The sequence below is a fragment of the Urtica dioica genome, chromosome 8 (genome assembly GCF_054948205.1).
Source record: "Urtica dioica subsp. dioica isolate 48M chromosome 8, U.dioica_male_clone48M_v1_H2, whole genome shotgun sequence".
Taxonomy (NCBI): domain Eukaryota; kingdom Viridiplantae; phylum Streptophyta; class Magnoliopsida; order Rosales; family Urticaceae; genus Urtica; species Urtica dioica.
The window spans coordinates 4,339,874-4,362,065 of NC_142763.1; the positions used below are offsets into that span (position 1 = coordinate 4,339,874).

Genomic DNA, 22,192 nt, shown 5'->3' on the forward strand with positions numbered 1-22,192 from the left:
TTCCGCGGACGTGGCGGAAATGTCAGAGGAGCGCTTGACCCGGTCGCTGACCTGACGTTTGAGTTTTTTTTTTTTTTTTTTTTTTTGGTTTCATCTGGGCCGTTGGATATAAAATCCAACGACCCAGATCATGTCTGCCATTGTTGCAGGTTTCTCGCAGCTCGGAAGGAAGGCGTTCCGTCAAGTTCCGTCGAATATTCACTCGGCACGGAAATACCATTTCCGGACCCACGGAATTTCCGTGTGAAACGTGACGGAAAGCTTCCTTCCGGGAGATCGTCGGAAGGTCTCGTCCTCGGTACGGCATTTCCGATTTCGTCCGTTGCCCAGCTATTTTTGAGTAGGTCATATTAAATCAAATTTCTCTATGTTTGATGAACAAAGAGAAATAAGATTGAGAGGATTGAGAAATATCAAACAAGAGGTAAATTATTATTAATGACGAATTGATACATCAACGTACGATATCAGTTATAACAACCTGGCCATAACTCAGTTAACTAAATAATTGAACCAATTAGGTCAATAGTTAATATCCTAAAGTCGTCTTCAACATAACTGCAAAATATTGGAGCTCTACCCAATCCCCAAAACCCACGCTAAAATTAATATCGTTTTAGGGGAGAATGAACAATGACGGGTCAAATGTAGCGTGCATTTATTTTTTTGTATTTACATTAATTTGATCCTTTGAAAAAATTATTTTACATAATTGGCCAAATATTTATAAATTATTAAATATTTGACTTAAAAAATTATATAACTTGTTTAATATTATTTATTAAATTTGATATGTTAATTTATTTTATACATTTGATTTGTTTAAACTAATTATTTTAAATCATGATTATTATTAATTACCCAACATAAAAAAAATCTAACCACACAAATTATTCCGAAAATATGCCCTAGCCCTTTTATTGATTATTAATCATTAATACATTTACATGATAAAGCGTCTGGTGTCCGTATATATTAATAACCATCATCTTTTACAGTACTAATCCACTGGAAATTGTCCTCCGCTTTTCAACTCATGAGGATTCAGATTCAGTTTTTTTTTTTTTTTTTTTTTTTTACGAAAAGGAGTAGTCAGATATTTTACATTGATATTTTATTTTTGCAATATAATGGCATGCATAGATTATGTGGAGGATATCCAAGTAATGAACCTCCTCCACAGGTTCCAATTTCATCAAAACCCTAGAAAACTATAATACATAGATCTTACCCATTATTAATATACATGATAAATCGTCCACGGGTGTCTATATATTAAAAACCATCATCTTTCACTTCTTATCCTCCTCTTTTCAACTAGGATTCAGATATTTTTTTTTTCTTAAAGGAGGTCGACTCAGATATTTTACAAACGTCGTACCCTGATATTTTTTCTTTTCTTTTTTTGCAATACATGGCATATATATATATCTAAAAGATCCAGAAGCAGCGAGTGTGAGGATGACATGTCAGCATGCATAGAGTATGTGGAGGATATCCATGGATGAACCACCTCCACAACTTCCACGCACACACACACATGAACTCTTCATCACCAAGTAAAGTATATTACAAGACGTACTATATAATGATCTTCTTCGAGTACACTACTACATAAACTACAACATTCACGTACGTACGTACTAGCCTCTCTTAAAGTAAAATTATCATGGCATCATCATTATCATCATCGTCAATGGCGTTATCGGGGTTCAATGGGCTTAGAGCCGGCCCGGCGAGGACGACTAAGATCGCGAGCTTCGGTCAGAAGAGTTCATCGTCGGTAAGAGTGAAGAGGCCGTACGGCGTGAGAGCCGAGGTGTCGGACAAGGCCAACGAGGCGGCCAAGGCCGTTGAGGAAAAGGCCAACGAGGCGGCCAAGGCCGCCAGCGAGGCAGCCAAGACCGTCGGAGATAAGGCCGGCGAGGCGACCAAGACCGTCGGAGATAAGGCCAGCGAGGTGGCCAAGACCGTCGGAGACAAAGCCGGCGAGACTTGGGAGAAAGCCGGTGAGGCAGCCAAGGCTGCGCAGGAAAAGCTCTAAGAGAGAACGTTTTGTTCAATTAAGTATTGGCTCTTTTTCTTATATATGTGTGTGTGTGTGTATTTCGGTCTAAAAGCTAGATTCTGCTTGGTTTAGCACAAATAATATGATCTCCGCGTCATGAACTCAAATATTTCAACCGTTACGCGCACATGATATAATATATTATCACTCGCCTATAAATAACAACAAAAGTAATTAATAATATTAAGCGTGTGGGAATCTCTTATAATATATGAAGTTTTTATAAAAATATGCTCTAAGCTAGCCCATATATATACAACACTGAGCCTCAACATATATAACGGTGTAAAAACAAGTAAGATGAACTATAATAATAAAAAGAACTTAAGAGATCGAGAGCGCTCCGAAACCAGTCTTTTTCATAATAACCATTGATCATACCCAGGGACGGAGCCAACTATTATTCAGAATGGACTAAAACCCCGCCTCAAGTTTTTTTTTTTATTATTATTATTATACATTTGTCATTTAAATTTGTTTTCTTTTCTCTTATTCTTACCTTAAAAAATTTATGATATAATTGCAAAAAATAAAAATTTCATTTTAACCCCCTTAAATTTAGAGTCAGTCTTACATACTATAATTACACAGTAAATTCCCATAGTGATTATATCAACACACGCATAATTAAATTCGCTGCACTACTTACCATCCAAAAGCTCAATGCAAGGTCGAGAGGACAAAAACAACGTTACGCGTCATTTAGTTCCGTCTCACAATCAATTGGTAACGAGCCACTTGAGGAGCCAAGAAATATTGTTGCGAGCACATAAGCAACCTGTACGGTGCCATAACTGAAAAAACTAAAACATTTTTGGACCAGAATGAAATAAAGTATATCCAAAATAGTAACTTTTTTAATAAATGAGGGGTAATAACGGCCCGTAAGTATGTAGCGGCCATTTATTGGTTTATAAATTATACTGGAATTTTAAAAACTGATGACAACATTATTTCTAATTATTATAGTTGGAAGTCCATCTTTATTTAATTTTGTTTCCTTTGATTTCATTCATTCAAGCGTGGTGATCGTACAATTATCTTTTGTTTATTGATTATCATAATTGTTATACTTGCGTTTACCCGTTTGAATCCATGTAATTCACCTGAAATTATCTTCAACTATATATGATCCTTTAAACATTCAGACATGATATCTGTTGGAGTGGGACTGTGGGACTTTGATTAAAAAAGCTCAATTAAGGTCCAAGGTAGAATATATGAGGAAAGAAGGGAACGAGTGTAAACATATCGGCCCAGAACCAATGAAGCCCACAATGTATGGAGAGCCCACAAGGTGTGGAAAGTCTACAAGATATGCGTAGAAACAGGCACGAAGGCATGTGTATATGAGGGGGGCTATCAAAAAAAAAAATTGTACTTTTTACTCACTTTTTATTTTATTTTTATAATTTTTTACCCTTAAAATTTACAAATTAGCTCTCCTTGAATTTTTTTTACAAATTAACCCCCGTAAAGTGAAATCCCGGCTTCGTCCCTGTAAAAATATAGGAATAGGATGGGTCAAATCAACAAGGATTCATAACCAACTAGGTCTATCATCACGTCACATATCTCCCATTCTTTTAAGATTTAGGATTTTAAATATTTTTATCTATAAATAGTCTGTCTAAGAGAACAAGTGTTCGTTACTTTTCATATACACATTTGCTCGCAACAACTCTCACTTGTAATATTCCCATTAATATTCAATTATAATAATATTCGTATTCAATATTTTCTTTGTTGTTACTTTTTTGTCATTTTTTCTTGAATGGGATCATTTACGACGTGAATTTGAAACTCATAAAGTATAATAAATATATTCTTTTACCGAAAAGTTTCGTGATTATTTGATCTCGATATTAACAATATGCATAACAATTCGTTAATTAATGGCATGCACCTTCTTTACAATCTCATTAACTCTTTTATTTAATAAACACCCAATTTTACAGTAACTTTTTTTTTTTTTTTTTATAGTTTTATTTGATTTTTTTATTTATTTATAGTTTTTCTCAAGGATTAAGATATTTCTTACCGCTACCATACCGCACTTGTGATTTCATCACTGATATACCTCACACCTCCGGTAGTATACCATGGTATTTGACAAAGTTTACAAGTTAACGATACTACAAAGTGATCCGTTATCGCGGGGTGAATCACCAAAAAAAGAGTATACCGCCAGGTATTTCATAAACAAATAAATTAATATGAATGATATTAATTAATTATATTTACATATATATCAACAATGATGGTATTTAACTTAATACTAATAAAACCATTAGAAGTATTATGAATATAAAGGATATATGATTATAATATTTACAATAATCAATTTTTATATTTGCGGTATATTTTATGTTTTTTAAAGTAATATATTTTTACGTGATTCACATCAAGTATTTGCGAAATAATTATGATATTTGTCGTACGTCTTTATTTTTTATGTTTAGAGTTTCATTTAAATTAATAAAGATAAAATTGTCTTGAAATAAAAATAAAAATAAATTATTTATAAAATTTGAAATACAAGATGTTTTATGATTATTATATCTTAAAATTAATTATTGAGTTCCCCCTGAAGAAGCAGGGGCTGCGGTAGCTGTATCTATTTTTACGTCACTAAAGCACTCGAATGCACTGTTATTTACATTATGTGTTGGACATTTTTTTTCCATTATTACAAGGGAGCTAAAGAATAACATAAATAATAATGAAATCATTGTTCTAGTCTATGAACTTTGACCAAAAGAGGCTTATTATTTTCAATTATAATATAACTTGAACAACTTATGTATAAGTTTATGAAATGGGAATCAGAGACTAGTGTATTTAAATCAGTATTTCCTCTAAAAAGTTCATAAGATATTATTCTATGTACTTGTCGAATACCCTTTAGAAATGTGGCTTGAAGTGAAGATTATATCACGAAATTGCCCCCAATATGTAGAGATATATATCATTTTATTGGATCATCCAACTAATTATGCATTGAATATTCGAACAAATTATAGCCGATAATCTTAAACTTCAACATAAAAGATATTTTTACATTGGACACAAATTGCAACCTTAGATTATAATCCAATCATAATAAAAATTGCACTTCTTAAGATTCAAACCAACAATTCAACATCTTAATACGTGATCAGAAATCCCACACCTTAACACACATTTTTATCTTCTTTTTATTCTTGGAAATTACATCATTATTTATACACAAATAAAATTATGTGGGAAGTCTTCAAAGTCTCACACATATCATTAGCTATTTTATGGTCTAATGATTTTTATGAGAGGGGAGGTAGGGCCTACATGTATTAGCGGCCGCTGATATATATATATATATATATATAATATATATATATATATATATATTTGTAATTTAATTAGCTGATGAGATGACGTATATATATATGGTAAAAAAAATATGAGTCGTGTGATAATAAATTGTTGATTTTGTTAACGGATATACCAGTTATTAATTATTATATGGAAGAAAAAAAAAAAAAAAAAAAAAAGGCGAGCGATTCCAAGCTCTACCGCTACATTTTGATTTTGGGGAAGGCAATCATGATGACAGAGAACGTACTGGACACAATTTTGAGTTTAAACTATTGTACTTTTGCAAGAACGACATTTTTTTCAGGAAAACACACAATTTCTTGTTCTATTCTAAGTATGTCTGCTTTTTGTCATGCAATATACGTATAAATTTTGTGTACGACGTACGTACACACACACACACACACACACACACACATATATATATATATATATATAAACAATAACAGAATAACACGCTTTTTATTTCCCTAAAAAAAATTAATAATGAACACTTTTGATACCGGGTCACTTTCTAGTTTTCATCGCCGTAAACCGTTTTATACAGCGTGATGAGATGAGAAGAGTACTGGGTTTACTAAATAAAGATGGAGGATATATTCTGAAAAAAAAAATAGGGTGGTTATTTATCCAGCTCATATCTTTGACTTTTATCTATGTTTTCAGTTTCAACGATTTTCCACAACCAACGTAGCCATGACTGTATTATCTTATCCATCACGAATACAAGCCACTGAAGCATTATCAAAACTGTTTTTATGCCAATTCTATAAAACATGGCCTTAAAATACGTAATTCTCAACATAAAATCTCATATTAAAAAATAAAGGCAAATATGTCAAAAGTTTATCAGTGATGTTGGAGGCTTTTCAATCACACAAGCAACCAATCCTCAACGATATCCTCCACATAAGTTTTCAAGAGACTCTCAACTTATTTTTTTGTTCTAAATTGATTCCATAAATAGTTGATCTTCCACTTTTCGGCCAAGACGAGCCGACCTTTAGGCGGCCCAGATTCTTGTTAATTATGCCCTTTTCCTAACCGTCACTAGTTGATCTGAAATGACCGGAGAGATTTTTTTCTGGTACCAAGTCCATCGTATACACTGAAAGCAAATATATATATATATATATATATATATATATATATAGATAAAGGTCCATTGTATATATAATATATGTGACACTCTATAACAACATATTAAAACTCTAAAATCAGAGGTCAGTCTAGGTAACCATTTTCATACACAAGTTGTGAGAGTGAGAGAAGGACCACTTAACCAACAAGAATGGTCCTCAAAACTGAGAATCCACAGAAAGCGAACATTATTTATTTTTCCTTATTATTGACTGGATTGTGAGATCTCCATATATTTAAAGGCAAGAGTTGTACCATCAGAAAAATTAATCCGATTATAATTATATACATATATATTTCTTTTTTGTGTGTTGAAATTTCAGTAGAGATTCCTAGAAAGTTGCTTGAGGTAACTATCAGCTAATGATAAGTGATAGCCCCATTAGCTTGTGGCCAATATCCTATGACCATGACTCTTGGCAACTTGACATTTTTTTTTATGAAAAAGAACACGTAAACAATCATAAGGTTGGTGTCCATACATACCTAATCTATCAAAGTATTTCCCACATAAATAACTGGGCAAATATGATGAGACATATATGTATGAACCAACAATCTGGACTCACATCTTTTTTGCTAAAAAAAAAAAAGATAAGGCACTATGCTAAAAATTTAAAATTTCTTATGGGCATATGGTTATATTTTTATTTTATTTTTTAATTTTACACATGTTCTATAAACATGTGTTTTTCTCGGAGCATTTTGAATCCTAGAACCACATGGATATAAAGATAGACAAATAAAATAATAAAAAGTGTAGAGATACGCAAAATAAATAAGTAAATAAAAAGGGCACAATTATGGCAGTAGTCTAATAGTCCACCCTCTTTTTAGCAACGTAGCCAATTTCAAACATGATTTTAAGGATATAACCAACGTTTGGTAAATTTTGTAATCTAACAATTTACATAAATAAACGATTAGAAAATATTGAAAATACCCTTATGTAATATAAATCATATAAGCAAAATAAACGAAAAATTAACTGAAATTAACCCAAAAAAACGTTGACTACATGTTTAAGTTCAACAGATTTTAATAAAAGTTAATGTAGTAATTTGTTAAATGACTAATAAAGTAACATCATCATTTGTGGCTACATTTGAAACTTAAATGAAACGTTGGTTAGATTGCAATACCAACATTTCGAGTGGTTTAATCCGTCTAGTTTTCTTTAAAGAATAGTTCAAGTTTCATTTTATTAAGAAAATAGTTCATCAAACTGAAGTTGATAATTAACTTCGATCTGATGAGCTATTTTCTTAATAAACTGAAACGTGAGCTATTTCTTTAAAATGAGTTAGAAAATTAGCTAGCTGCATCAAATACTTATAAATAAAATGACGTTGCATAGCATTTTCTACGTACCTCACATATACAAAGATATAGTGAGATTCCATAAGGTCCAAATACTACGTATAGGCTGGGGCTACACCTAAGCCCAACTTGGAGCTGAAAGCAGCATCACGTACTGACCTTCCTGAGAAATCCAATGCTTGGTTTGATTCTATAGAATTTTTATATCACACAGATATTTAGCTTAGCCTTTACCAAGAAAGAAGCAAGTAGTGCAAAAAAGAGTAATGAATTATGGTAAATTATTTGGTGTTCAATTCATAGATAATCTATTATTATTAACAAAATGGTAATATTAATGGTTTCAGAATATCCTGTTAACAATCCTAAGCCTTTTTTTTTTTTTTTCTTCCAGTACATTATCATGGACTTGGAACAGCTCATCTTCTACTGTGCCAAGATCTAAAATAGTATTTCCTTGTACCAGTTAACATAAACGAATAAGTGAAATTTATCTTTTGTGCCATTATAAGTCTACTCATGAAGAAGCTCACAACATTAGAATATTGCAGTTTCTCATAAAAGGGTAGAAGGAAAAGAACAAATATATTGTCATCAAGGCACAAACTCAATTCATAACTCGAGAATGGTAATACTTGTAAATAACTTTCACCTCATACCAGAGTAACCAAATAAAGCAAACGGAAAATAGTGAATGAGTCCATGACTCACCATCATGAAGTACGTGGTTCAATCAGCTTCTTTTTTTTAACTAATTTTTTTATATATCTACTTCACACATATGCAAATGTTATAGTAGTGTTAATAATAAATACATATATGCAAATGTAAAGACTTCAGACATCAAGTAAAAGAACCAGTTCTAAAGAGAGTGTTAATGTGCGATATTCAACATTGTGACAAGTTATGACATTCAAAATATACAAAATGAAGGAAGATATGCAAATATGTGACAAGTGTCCCTTAAACAACATTGTATGTGTTACGGTCTTGTGATACCTACGAAACTAAAAGCCAATCTAATAGCTCACTGGCTTAAAAACATGGAAGTTAATTGATTTTTTTTTTTTTTTTTTTTTGCCTTTTCTGAATCTAGATACGTTAATATTTTATTCTTCATGAGAGAGAGGGAGAAAGAGAAAACAGAGATCAATAATTCTACTTGAATTAAGAATCCAGCTAGAAAGCCCTTGGAATGTTGTTCAGGACAAGAGTACATATGGAAAAAGAAAACACCTGTTAGTATGGTATGGAAGGTTTCTAATAGGAGAACGCTTTTTGAAATAAAATTTGATACAGAGAGAAAACAAATATGATCAGTTTTCGTTGTAAGCACACGTAAAAGGCTCTGTACGGTCAACCAAATTAAATGCTGGTTTAATTTTGTATTCTAGATCCTTGCAAGGATTAATATCAAACAGAACATGTAAAATTTTACTTTGTTTCCCTTCCTGCTTTGTTTGAATTAGTCTAGTGTTCTTTCAAGTACATCTCTAAAGGGTCAGAGTTAATTACAGTTCTACCCAAGTTGGTGGGAATTAGGTAAAATCCCATAAGGCACACCACGTGAATTTGCCAAGTTCAAGCTAGTTTGTTAAACAAGCAAGAAGCTTTCTTTGTACATTGGGTTCTACAGCACATATTTATGACCTTCCAATCCTATTTCTATAATGTTAACCCACGCTGTTTAATTAGTTAAGCCTACCATACAATGAATGATATCCTTTTAACTTGTTAAGCATAGGAAATCATGTAGAGATACGGATTCTCCAATATTGTTGTTCTTCATCTTTGTCCCCGCTCCAATTTTGTGGTTCCTAAGGAGACAAATCACTCAAAATTATGCTTCTTCTTTTTTTTTTTTTAACAAAGCACATTCGTGACAACTAGCCACAAAATCCCACCTCACCCCTCACTCATTTCCCTTATAAATAGCAAGCCTTGCATGCTCTTTTCTTCACTCAAATCATCACTCAAAAACTATTAGAGTTCTAATATACCCTCTTTGAAACTCTTTTTCCTTCACTATCATCTTTCGATTATTTCTTCTTCCCATCTCTCAACACACAAATGGCTTCCACCACAATGTCGTCATGGACCGTCAAGCAAAACAAGGCCTTCGAGCAAGCTCTGGCCGTGTTCCACAAAGACACCCCCGACCGTTGGTACAATGTTGCAAGAGCCGTTGGCGGCGGAAAAACTCCCGAGGAAGTGAAAAGGCACTACGAAATCCTCGTCGAGGATGTCAAGCGCATCGAGACCGACCAAATTCCGCTCCCGGAATACAGGACCACCGGTGGGACCGCCAACGGCAATGAAAAGAGGTATACCCTGGCTTAAGTGTTAATATATAGACACTAGGAGAGTTCTCTTTTTTTTTCTTTTCTAGTCAAACCTTTTCCAACTACTTTTTCCCATCAACAAAACAAGCCTAGATTTTTGTCCCATAATAGTGTCTCCCAAATCTAAAGCTTACTAATGGCCCAATCAGCACTAGCTAGCTTCTCACCAATATACTGATAAGAATCTGTAAACAAAAAGAAAAAAGAGCCTTCCTAAAAATGATAATAAAAAACTAAGTTAAAAATACATCCATTTTCACTCTTATTAGTTCCTACAAAAAGTGATTTACGCGTATTGATTCTTCTATTCTTATTCATCGCCTTTTTGACATTCTACAGAAATTTATTCCGAAAACACATTCTTTGATATATGCAATGAATGTTCAAAACAAACCAAACTAACAAAAAGAAGAAAATATCTAACCCAACATGCAGCAAACTGAGGAGAGCTTTTTTTATTTTATTTTTTTAATTCTTTTTCATCTATTTAATTACTGGAATCTATTCACAATGCAGTAATTTCATGCCTTCAGTTACTTACTTTTTTTTTTCCTTTGCAGGATGAGAAACCTCAAGCTCAACTAATCCGACGCAAAATCTCACGCATCGGATCAACTATATGATGAAATAATAATCCAGTTTTTCGGTTCTAAATTCTAATTAGCAACTTCGTAGCTATGCATTTAAATCACAACAACTTGTGATTTCTATTTCTTTTTCCTTGTATCTCTCTCTACCTAGCTCCTTTTTTTCTGCGGTCCCGTATTTTCCAATTTCCATGTAAGATTTCGATAATGAAATCATTATATTATAATCATTACTGTCAAATTTCTGATCCAAATACTTAATCGCAATGTAAAATCTTCGAAGAAAATATCACACGAAACAGCCACACAGAAACCGTAATTCAAAAGCCAGAAGAACTAAAATAGACAAAGGAAGCGAAATCAAGAGATCTCTAACCTAACTTTGATCGCCATGATTCCAATTCGGAATCTGAATCTTCCATGATTCCATGAGCCCCTGGGCGATAATTAGATCGCTATTTGTGAAGTTATAAGAAGAAGCGGGAAATTTTAGCTTTTGAACCAAATAAAGCATTTTTTTCCCCTACAATTACATAATTACCCTTTTATGGAAAATATGATGACATCAAAAAGGGGGAAATTGATATATACTTCACAATACCATGAGTTTTTTTTTTTTAACATAATATTGAATATTGATTATGTTTGACTTAGTTTATTAAGTTTGATTTTAGATTTTTGTAAAAGCTAAATCATATTTAACTGTTTGATGAAATTGATTTTCTTAACAGTTAAAATTTGTTTTTTAATATTTTAACTAAAAAATTAAAAGCTACAATTTTGAAGTTATTTGTATTTAGTTTTTGCTTTTGATTTGTATTTTCTCTCCCTTAACTTTTTTTTCTCTTATACTAACATTTAATTCTAATTATCTTTTATATTTTTTTATCAAATAATTTTTTGAAGTCACCAAAATCTATTATTTACTTTTTACAATTTATAGACACTCATTTTAATATTTTCTTTTGGTATAAGAATATCTTCTTATTATTATTAATTATGTTTTATATAAATAATTATTACTTCCAAATACTAATATATGTTTTACTAAATCAGTTTTTCCTAACACTGTAACTTTACAACAGTTTGCCAAACACTCATCTGTTTTTGAAAATAGTAGTTTTTCGTATAGCATATCTAAAAACATTTTTTTAAAAAAACAAAGCTACACTAAACACAGTCATTATATATATTCCACGAATTTACACTTATTATTCCTTAATTTTTCTAACAACTCATATATTTATCACTTCACTCATTTTTTTTAAACTTTTTTGGTAAATTTTCAAAATGAAAAAATTACCCTCGTAAGTCTGCATCATAAACCATGTTTCCCCAAAATAACCTTAATTCTATTCTCTTGTTATCATTTTAATTATGAGATCCCTTAATTCAAAATAGAACTATGGTGAGTTCAACCAAAAGAAAGAGGAAAAAAGGCGAAGGTTCTTCGTGAGAGTAATTTTGTCATTTCGAAAAGTACATAAAAAAATATGAACGAAAAATTTGATGAAATTATGTATTCGTGTCATTAAATTTTTTTAGGAGAGTTGAGTGATAAATTTGATGAGATATATACATGATATAATTGAAAACTCAGTGTATAGATGCAATATTTGACGAAAAAACTCTAGGGATAAATATGAGTTTCTTGAATATTAAGTAATATTGTGCTATTAATATAAAAGTGCAATAAAAAAAATTTCAAACAGGCTTTTTTCAATTTATTTATTTTCTTGTCTATTTAGACCGAAACATATCTCATTTTGATTAGATGGAGATTTCATTATTTGTAATATACTTTTTTTAAACAGTGAAACATTTTATTAACAAAAATAATTATCATCATCGCTCACTGATGCGCTGATGATGATACTAATAGAAGTGAGTCTCACCTGACATGATGAATTGGGAAGCAAGAGGGCAGAGAAAGGTTCAATAGATTTGTGGCAGTGTCAATGTGGTATATACAAGAGAATCTCTCTCTCAGATCACCCATAAGACGAGTTGTTCAGATGCTCGAAGGTGTTCAAAATATCCAAGTCCCACCATGTCCGCATCCATTAGACGAAACAACATACATATATGTTGGTCTTGTGCAACAATAATAAAATAATTGGCTTTCGAATAAAAAATTCAAATTGAAGCCTTTTTATATTAAATTTTTAGAAAAATGAGACTTAACATAAAACAAGCAAGACTTTTAAAATGTAAAACCTAAAGCAATTGCCTACGTCGCTTAAGACGAGGGCCAACCCAAAGCTACGTGTGTATCTTCTAGATCTCGAATACTATTTGGTTTAAAAGCGTGTAATGCAAATTCTGATATTCATTGTCAAGAGCATAAGGCATAATAACACTTGAGTCTAAACTTTAAAACAAACAGCAGGTAAATTGTTTGCACTAAAGCATAGCAGAACAAAGGGGAAAATGTGTATTAAATTTGTCATTTGATAAGTCCATTAGTGACCACAAATTTGACTTTCAACAAGATATATTTTATAACGCAATGGACAAACGAAAAAAATAAAAATAAAAACCAAAATAGATATCGGAATTGTAAAGGAATTTACATTACTTTAGGGACTATTTTACAACCCGATAGCTGATTTAAAAAGGAGATAAAAGCGAATACTGTTCAGATCTAGAGACTAACAACCAAACAAACAGACTTTCCATGACTGGATCTGAAACCCTAAGCCCTCTCTCCTCCAATGCGGCGAGCGAGCTGGATGTCCTTGGGCATGATGGTGACGCGCTTGGCGTGGATGGCGCAGAGGTTTGTGTCCTCGAACAGTCCGACGAGGTACGCCTCCGCCGCCTCCTGGAGGGCTGCGACGGCGCTGCTCTGGAATCGGAGATCGGTCTTGAAGTCCTGAGCGATCTCTCTCACCAGCCTCTGGAACGGAAGCTTCCTGATCAGAAGCTCGGTGCTCTTCTGGTACTTCCTGATCTCCCTCAGCGCCACTGTTCCCGGCCGGAATCTGTGTGGCTTCTTCACTCCTCCCGTCGCCGGCGCAGACTTCCTCGCCGCCTTCGTCGCCAGCTGCTTCCTCGGAGCCTTTCCTCCGGTGGATTTCCTCGCCGTCTGCTTCGTACGAGCCATTTCAGATTAGGAACTGTGAAATTTTTTTGCTGAGAATGAAAGGGGTTCTTCGACTCGAAGATGAAATGGTGTTGGAGAGGTGTTAGGTAGACGAAGAACCGAGATCTGTGGTATTTATAGGGTGGCCGAAATGAAAAAAATAAACCAAAATTCAAGCGGGAATTGAACAAAGAAATTGGGGAAATGAGAAATTGAATTTGAAGCGTCGATTTGTATCAAATTAACGGTAGAGATGACGTGTTAGTTGTGTTTTCGGATCGCGATCCGCGTGAGACTTATCTGGCCAATAATGGTCCCGTTTGGTTCAGTTTTTCAGGGTGTGTTTTTGCTTTTTGAAAAAACAAAATTGAAAAAAAGCGTTTGGTGAAACAGCTGTTTCTAAAAACTTCAAAATCGTTTTTCCATATTGTACGTAACTGCCGAAAGCTACGATTCTTAGCTTTTGCTAAAAACGATTAAATATCAAGAACAACAATTACTGTAATGTCCTCATTATTTCCTAATAACCATCGAACAAACAGACCCGATCTTCAGACTCAACTCAGAACAGATTTATCAACAGATTTATTAGAAGAAATGGTAAACAATCCCGATATCAGATTTATCAGAAGAACAGACCTCGGCGCCTCGTCCACCCTTTTTGTATGGCAAACCCTCTCTTCCGATACTCTGACTCCGAGCTCGTCGCCTACCTCAATGGCTTGAGGAAAAAAAAAAGAAGATCAAAACCCTAAAAACAATCCCGGATTTGAAATAAGTGCGTAGTGAAACTACATCTCATTTCAAGCAAAATATTCTACCACGCTGAATATGGAACACCATTTAAATTGTCTCCACTGATCCCATCCTCCGCAGCAACGACCTCTACAATCGTTCTTGATCGATCGCTCTCTCTCTCTCTCTCTCTCTCCTCTCTCTCTCTCTCTACTGTCACTTGTAATTCGCATTCATCAGCTTCTACATTTTATTTTTAAAAAAAAAAGCTTCTACATTTGATGAATCGGTCATTTACACTTTCGTCATTTTCGAGGTAATTGAAGACCAAGCGGTTGTACAACTTTATGTTAAAGTCTCAACTGAGTTAAGTAGAGGAGTCACAAGTTAACCTAACCACGGTCAATCCATGTATATCCTTTTTTTTGTTTTGAGGGACAATACATGTATATCCTGTTATCACTTATAAAATGATTTTTGCAAAATGATTGAAATCCATTGTAAGTAAAGGAGTCAACGTTATGTTAAATTTGTTTCTTTTAAAATGATTTTCGCAAAATGATTGAAATACATTGTAAGAATCATATTAATAATAATTATTTAATTTTTAAAAACGTGTCTATTTTAGTCTTTTAACCATAATATATTTATTTTACCAAACACTAAATCAGCTTTTGTTATCAGCAACAACTGTTTTATAAACAGTTTACCAAACACCTGTCAGTTTTTAAAAAAAACAGTTTTTTTTAAAAACAGAAACTAAAAGCACTTTTAAAAAAAACAAAGCTGTGCCAAACGGTGCCAATATTGTTTCGCTGGCAATGGCGCTTTTGAAGACTCGGTTTTATCAAAATTTGGTGCCTTTACAAAAAATAAAAATGACTGTACATGGAAAACGACACATAATACACCTATCTTTAAGTGGAGTGGTAGTTCGAAATCCGAATCATTGCGAAAATCAGGCATGTCGTTCTTATAAATATTATCAATTCATGTGGAGGAATTATTTTATCCATTTTTTTAAGATCTCAAGATTTCGTTTTACAAAAGAATATGCAAAATAAATTATAAATTGATATAAATATAAAAGCAACGTTTATTAAAAAGGTAATTAAATTAAGCCAGTAGTCCACTGATCTACAATATTTTTGTTAAAGTTTTATTTTATTAAGAAAATAGTCCATAAAGCCGAAGTAAATTTATTAATTAGTTAGGTTAATTTAATTTACTCTTGAAAATATTTAACCAGACGAGTGGATTATTCGGGACGGTCCGTCATTGTTGTAGGTCCTTCACTTTCATTACATCGATGTGGAAGTAAATTAATGAAACTAATTATGTTAATTAATTTGCTTTGTTCTAGTGAGCTATTTTCCTAATAAAATAAAATTTTGGTTAAATATCCTTAAAAAGATATGATTGGTTAGTTACAACAAATATAAATTTATTAAATTTCATTAAAAGTTTAAAAAAAATTATCAGCACCATCATTCACAGCAATTAAATAATGTCGTAAAATGTGTTTCACCACATTTTTTATATGTCGTCAAATCTTTTTTTCTTGTAGTCAAAGCTTAATACGGAGAATATATATTTGGTTTATTTAGTCATCTAGACTTGATCTTCAAACGTGAAAGGTAAATGAGTTTGAGCATGGTTTAAAACTCTTAATCATCCGGTGGGTTTATTCAAATCTGCTTTAACTACACTTTGTACCTAAAAGCTCTTTGAAGGATCTTATATCTTTACTTGCATGTATTAGCTTTAGGCAAAGAAAGTAAAGATGTTATTTTATTCATCTTGGTCTAAATGACTCGTTAAAGCTTGTGTAGATAAAGAATAAATAAATAAATGAAGTTGTGTTTATGAGTCTTGGCACGTTTGGGAAAAGTTGCATTGGTTACCAGCGGAGCCGATGGGATCGGAGAAGGCATCGTCTCACTCTTCCACCGATGCGGCGCCAAAATCTGCATCGCCGACATCCAAGACACACCTTCGGACGCCAAGTCCGTGAATCCCTTGTCGGAAAAAACGCTGACGATGTTACAATCCTCCACTGCGACGTCACGAAAAAGGACGACGTTTCCCGAGCCGTGGACTTCGCAGTCGAGAAACTCGACGTCATAGTCAACAACACAGCCGTGATCAGAACCCTAAACAAGTAAGCTAGATGGGACTGGTTATGACCAATTTTTGTTGGAAGAAGTGTAAATAAAAGTTATTATTTACAAGTATATGGATGATTTGTGGCTAATATTTGAGTGGGGTCCACTCATCGGAATTTGTTAATTCTTGCGTATTCTTATTCCTCGTTGCGTCGGGTATAAGATTGATTATTTATTTGCCAAAATCATTACTATAATGAATGAGAAATTGATGCTCAAAGTATGCTTAAAGAACACATTAGTCATGTGTAAATGAAGTGAATTGCAAGAGTCCCACATGGGTTGGGTAAGTGTGTTGTGGTAGTGTTTATATATCATCCTCTCTCTTTAGTGGTCAAGCAAGTGCAAGAGAGGAGAGTGTGTGTGGGTTATCTCTTAACCCCTCACGCGCGCACACACACACACGCGCGCCGCCGCCGAGCCCGGCCCGGCCCGGGTTTCGGGAATGTCTCGGTCTCGGGCTTGGGCCTTGGGGCATTAAGTGCCATTACTCTGGGCGTTTTCTTGTTCAAATTCGCTCAGAACTATGCCTATAAAAGCAAGGCTTGAGTTCTCATTCGAACACACTGAAAACACTCATCTCTCCTTCTCTTTGAAATTGTTTTTTGTTTTGTAGTCCGGTGATACTTTCTGACGCTCGGGTTCTAGTTCGCCGAAGCCGAGTCTTGTGGTGCATTGCTCGTCTAGTAGTCGTTGTATCCTGGGAGGCTTTCGCTCACTAAATCCAGCACCCGTGGGAGGGCGATAATAGCTTCAAGGAAACCGTCAAACGGGCCTCGACCTTTCCTTGCCATTTTTCCTGTTTTTCCATTTCCGGTTTATTTTCTATTTTATTTTCCTTGCATGTGTCTTGTATTTCCTATCAATATTATTTGTAATATTGCTAACAGTCTTGAAGCTTTTACTTTTTTTTAAGGCAGCTTGCGAGGAAGAAAAGTTTTTCCAGAATATTTCTTTTCGGATTTGGTTTTATTCGTTACTAATTATTGTTGGTTTCTTTTGTAGAAAATGACTAACGCTAACGACACGACGAATGTGACTGGTGATGGGAGCCTCACCGAGAATCCCTCCGTGGTGAACACCCCGACGACCATGATGTTTGATCAAATTCCTGTGACCTTGGGTCAAGACTCGATGGCGGCTACGGCCGGGAACGGACCTGCGGGTCTTGTCCAACCAATGGCTTCGATGGCCATGAACGGTTCAAGCGGTTCTGTGGCACGCGTGCCCGCCGTCATACCGGCCGAGAAGCCCGAGAAGTTCACGAAACGTTGTCTAAGTGTGAGTGATGGTTTGAATGAAAAATAAAAGAATGCAAGGCTTGCTTTTTATAAGGGGAAAAGAGTGAGGGATGAGGTGGGATGTGGCTAGTTGTCATGGATGTGCCTTGTTAAATTTTTATGACATTTGAAAAATAAAATGGCAGCAAAATTGCTCAAATTTACTCTAATCGATATTTATACTCATTTTTTTCTTGGGAAAAAATATCTCATGTTACAAATTTAGTTACGTATTAATATTTTCGCCCTTAAAATTTATATTTGAACTTAACGGTGCAAGTAGTTACGGCGTTACTAAATAGTAACATGTGGTATTTTTGCAAAATAAAAAAATGAGTATATAAGTAGTGTTTTGTCTAAACATTTAATATTTTTGTCACCATTATTAGTTATTTGTCTCCTTAGGAACCACATTTCACTTGGATGTTTATGAGTTGATAGGGGGAAGTAGGATATTTTATCTCTTTATTTTATTTTTTATTATTAGCATGGAAGCACGTACGTATAGTTAGGGACTATAAGAAACGCTGTCTTGATCATTTTTCCATACTTCAAAATAAAATCGGAAATAGTATAAGCATGTTCACGTTTTAGCATGCTTCCATTTTTTTTTCTTTCTATTTTTTTTACTGTTATTTGGACTCTTCTTTCATCGTGAACTATACCAGTTTATTTTTATCTAAAGAAACAAAACTATGTTTTGGCATATTAATTGTATATGATTATCTGTTGATGCAAACAAAAAAATTAAAATTTAAAATGATAAATAATCAAGTAGTAAAAACATGAATGTAAAAATGGAATAAAAATAATACTTCATTGATATTGATAAAGAAAGGAATGATATATGAGAGGTTGAGCACATCCCAACTAGGTTGGCACCCACTCAACTCTCAACATTTAACATTCAGTTTGTATTTACAATTACAACCATATATCCAATGGAATGGAAACAAAGAACACCAAAAAATCTTTTGAACCATATATCAAAATATTACTTCCTTCTTCAAAGTAACAATACATGATATGGTAATATAATAATATTTTGAACCAAATACATAATAAGACAATGCGATAAAATTAATTGTCCTATTAATGAAATATAAATTATACCTTTATAAATCACATAATCAAATCAAGTTGTAGTAGCAGTAGGAGTTGATATATGAGAATTTTTTTTTAATATATATTTATTTTTAATTAAAAAAATCGGTTAAATAACCGATATCCAGATTTTCCCAAAATCAAATCCGATATCCGGTCCAGTTTTTTAAACCGGATCGGTTATCCGAATCCGAATTTCGGTTAGCTAACGTGGCTCCAAATTTCGGTTTCGGTTCGGTTTGGATATCGGTTTTATCCGATTTTCGGTTCGATTTTATACAGCCCTACAAAAAATCTTTCATTTTGATTTTTTTATTGGTATATTATTAGCTAGTTAGGTTTATCTAAAAATTAGAGATAGTCCAAATAAAAAAAATAAAATAAAAAGGCAAATATTTTTTTTTTGAGGAATAAAAAGGCAAATATTAGATGTGAATAGATTTACATATTGAGGTATGCAATTTATATGTAGTATAGCTGTATAACAAAATTGCTAAATAGATAAGAATTTTGATTATTTTGATGCAAACTTAAAACAATTGTTATTTTGTTAAATAATTAGTTTTATATGATTTTTTTTTAAATAAATTGTTTTATTTTGAAAAATAAAATTCATTTTCTTCTTCGCCAGCCTGGAGAACACGAGCCGAGCTTCTTTAATGGAGTTGCACTTGCTGTACATGTTGATCAGAGCGCAGGCCACGAAGGCGTTGGCCACCACGTTGGACTTGACCGCGCAGGAGTGAATCTGCCGTCCGATCGTCACGATTCCGAGGCCTGAGCAGGCTCGGATCACGGGGGTGAATGTGTGGGCTCCGATCTCGGAGAATTTCTTGTGGATCTCGAGGAACAGACTGATCGCCTCGGCAAAGTGCCTCGAATCCACGAGGCCCGCGATCATCATGTTGGATGAGACCAAGTCCCTCACGTGCATATAAAGAAACCTCTTCCTCATGTGCAAATCCAATTCAAGGCCAGTCCTGGAAACGAATTCAGAGAGATTTTTCACTCCTCTAACGGAGTTCAATCCGATGCAAGCCCATACCAGTGAATCGAGAGTACTGGTCCGGATTCCATTACAGCCAGCGATCTCCAAAACCCCGAAAAGCTCGAGTGCTTCTTCGTATCTCTTCCCCGAAACAAGCATCTCTATCTCATTACAAATCCCACTCATCGACCTCGTAGCCACCTTCGGCTCCTCGATCGATGCCGTTTTTTTCCTCTCGCCAACGTCCACCGCGAAACGTTTCGCCTCTGGGCGTGGCTGGAGAGAGCACTTTGCGCGGGGAGCCACAGCCTTCGGCGGCGATATCAGATATCTCCGGCGCTCGAAGGACCGAGTATCGGAGGAAGAAAAACCGAAGACGCAAGAAATTGTGGCGGTTCGAGATCCGAGCGAGATTTCCATGGCTATAGAGATGAGATCGTAGCTTTGGAAACACACGCAGAGAAGAAAGATCAGAGCGAGTTTCGTTCGGAGATTTGCTTCGGAGAGTACGAAGTCTTCAACTCTTATCTACACCAAAATTGAAATATTAATTTTATATTCAACTTTCTCTTTTTATTTCCATACCCTTATATTTATTTCATATCTTCCAATTATACCACTTATTCATTATTTAATAATAAAATATTACTCCATAAAATAATTCAAAATACAAAGTAACATAAACTAAACTTAATATTTATTAATGTCATTTTAGTTTTTCTCAAACTCTAAATGTCAATGTTGTATTTGAAAATAAATTTAAAATATAAAATATGAATAATTTAAGGATAAATATGATATAATTTTATAAATAAGTGCAAATGTATAAATTATAAATTTTACAAGGACTAAATTTTTTTTTAATGTAGTGAATATTGTTGCGCCATATCTGGCGCAACACTAAAATCAATTAAACACCCACGCCATTTTGGCGTGGGATATAGGGTATGGTTGGACGCCATTCAGTGGGAATGACGTTCGGGTGGAGTTGGTCTGAAGCCTGAAAGAAACGGTTTCTTGCATTGTTAACTCCGCCTATGTTGTTTTGACTGTTTGTCTGAAGACTGAACATAAAATACTTTTTAAATCACTGACATAAAATACAAAAAAAAAAAAAAAAAAAAAAAATTGGTTGAGTGACCCAAGAAACCACATTTCTAGATAGCGAGATCCGACCTTTGTTAACATTAATAATAATTCATTGAAAAATTAGTAGTTCTAGGCAAGGAAATAAAATGTCATTTTCGTTACCATTCCGAGCTTCCTGATTTACGGAAAATCGACAAGTCAATGGAAAACCGAACGGAAAAAATGTGGAAAAGGGTATTCGATTTGTAGTTTTCAAATGCCCTTTTTCCATGGAAAAACGACAACCCGATGAAAAACCGAACGGAAAAAATGTTGCAAAATATATTTAAAATATATACATGTAATACATACATATATTTTTCAATTTTTAAACATATATAAATAAAATACATTATGTATATAATCTTTTTTAATAGAAAATTATATATTTATAATATTTTATAAATTTGTGCTATTAATGTATAATATTTTATAAATTTGAGCTATTTTGTATGTAATATTTTTTATATAATATTTTGTATGTAATATTTTCAAATGAAATAGAATCTTCACAAAATATTTGTTGACTAAAATATGTAATAATATTTTGTTGTAATACTTGATACATTGTATATAATACTTAAAAAAAAAAAAAAAAAAAAAAAAACGACAGTAGCAAAAACGATAGTAAAAACGACAAATGACGAAAATCGGCGAAAAACGACAAAAACCGAAAAACAATGACGAAACGGCATATTACCCTTTCGACGGCCGTTGACTCGCCGGAAACGAATTTCCGGACGAAATTCTTGGAAATTCGTCGGCTTTTAAATCCTTGGTTCTAGGTACATAAATTTAATAAAAATTCAAAAGTGTCGATACAAATTAAATTTTTTATGAATAATTTATATATAAATATGCAATTAATTTATAACGATTATTTTGTCTAATATTTT

General features: G+C 33.5%; 3 protein-coding genes and 2 long non-coding RNA genes across 5 annotated transcripts; 2 read left to right on the forward strand and 3 right to left on the reverse strand.

The window, feature by feature from the left end:
* The first annotated feature begins 1,579 nt into the window (after nucleotides 1-1,579).
* Nucleotides 1,580-2,169, forward strand: LOC149387421 (uncharacterized). The gene has a single exon (XM_089624317.1). The coding sequence runs from the start codon at nucleotides 1,670-1,672 to the stop codon at nucleotides 2,042-2,044; it is 375 nt and encodes a 124-aa protein (XP_089480443.1). The 5' UTR covers nucleotides 1,580-1,669; the 3' UTR covers nucleotides 2,045-2,169.
* Nucleotides 2,170-6,145: 3,976 nt separating this feature from the next.
* Nucleotides 6,146-11,267, reverse strand: LOC149387422 (uncharacterized). Its single transcript, XR_016301073.1, has 3 exons — nucleotides 11,188-11,267; nucleotides 7,934-8,072; nucleotides 6,146-6,530 (listed from the first exon to the last, which is right to left on the reverse strand). It is a non-coding gene; the product is annotated as an uncharacterized LOC149387422 (long non-coding RNA).
* Nucleotides 9,848-10,941, forward strand: LOC149387423 (transcription factor RADIALIS-like). Its single transcript, XM_089623248.1, has 2 exons — nucleotides 9,848-10,206; nucleotides 10,785-10,941. Exons 1-2 carry the CDS (start codon nucleotides 9,953-9,955, stop codon nucleotides 10,807-10,809), a joined length of 279 nt encoding a protein of 92 aa, XP_089479374.1. The 5' UTR covers nucleotides 9,848-9,952; the 3' UTR covers nucleotides 10,810-10,941.
* Nucleotides 11,268-13,338: 2,071 nt separating the features above from the next.
* On the reverse strand, nucleotides 13,339-14,016 carry LOC149387424 (histone H3.2-like). Its single transcript, XM_089621681.1, has one exon. The coding sequence runs from the start codon at nucleotides 13,915-13,917 to the stop codon at nucleotides 13,507-13,509; it is 411 nt and encodes a 136-aa protein (XP_089477807.1). The 5' UTR covers nucleotides 13,918-14,016; the 3' UTR covers nucleotides 13,339-13,506.
* A 186-nt stretch (nucleotides 14,017-14,202) lies between these two features.
* LOC149387425 (uncharacterized) lies at nucleotides 14,203-15,230 on the reverse strand. The gene is made up of 2 exons (XR_016300481.1): nucleotides 14,718-15,230; nucleotides 14,203-14,617 (listed from the first exon to the last, which is right to left on the reverse strand). It is a non-coding gene; the product is annotated as an uncharacterized LOC149387425 (long non-coding RNA).
* Nucleotides 15,231-22,192: the final 6,962 nt, after the last annotated feature.

Coding starts and splice junctions, on each gene's coding strand:
- LOC149387421 (XM_089624317.1), top strand. CDS start 1,670: ATGGCATCATCATTATCATCATCGTCAATGGCGTTATCGGGGTTCAAT.
- LOC149387424 (XM_089621681.1), bottom strand. CDS start 13,917: ATGGCTCGTACGAAGCAGACGGCGAGGAAATCCACCGGAGGAAAGGCT.
- LOC149387423 (XM_089623248.1), top strand. CDS start 9,953: ATGGCTTCCACCACAATGTCGTCATGGACCGTCAAGCAAAACAAGGCC. Junction 10,207..10,784: donor GCCAACGGCAATGAAAAGAG/GTATACCCTGGC, acceptor TTTCCTTTGCAG/GATGAGAAACCTCAAGCTCA.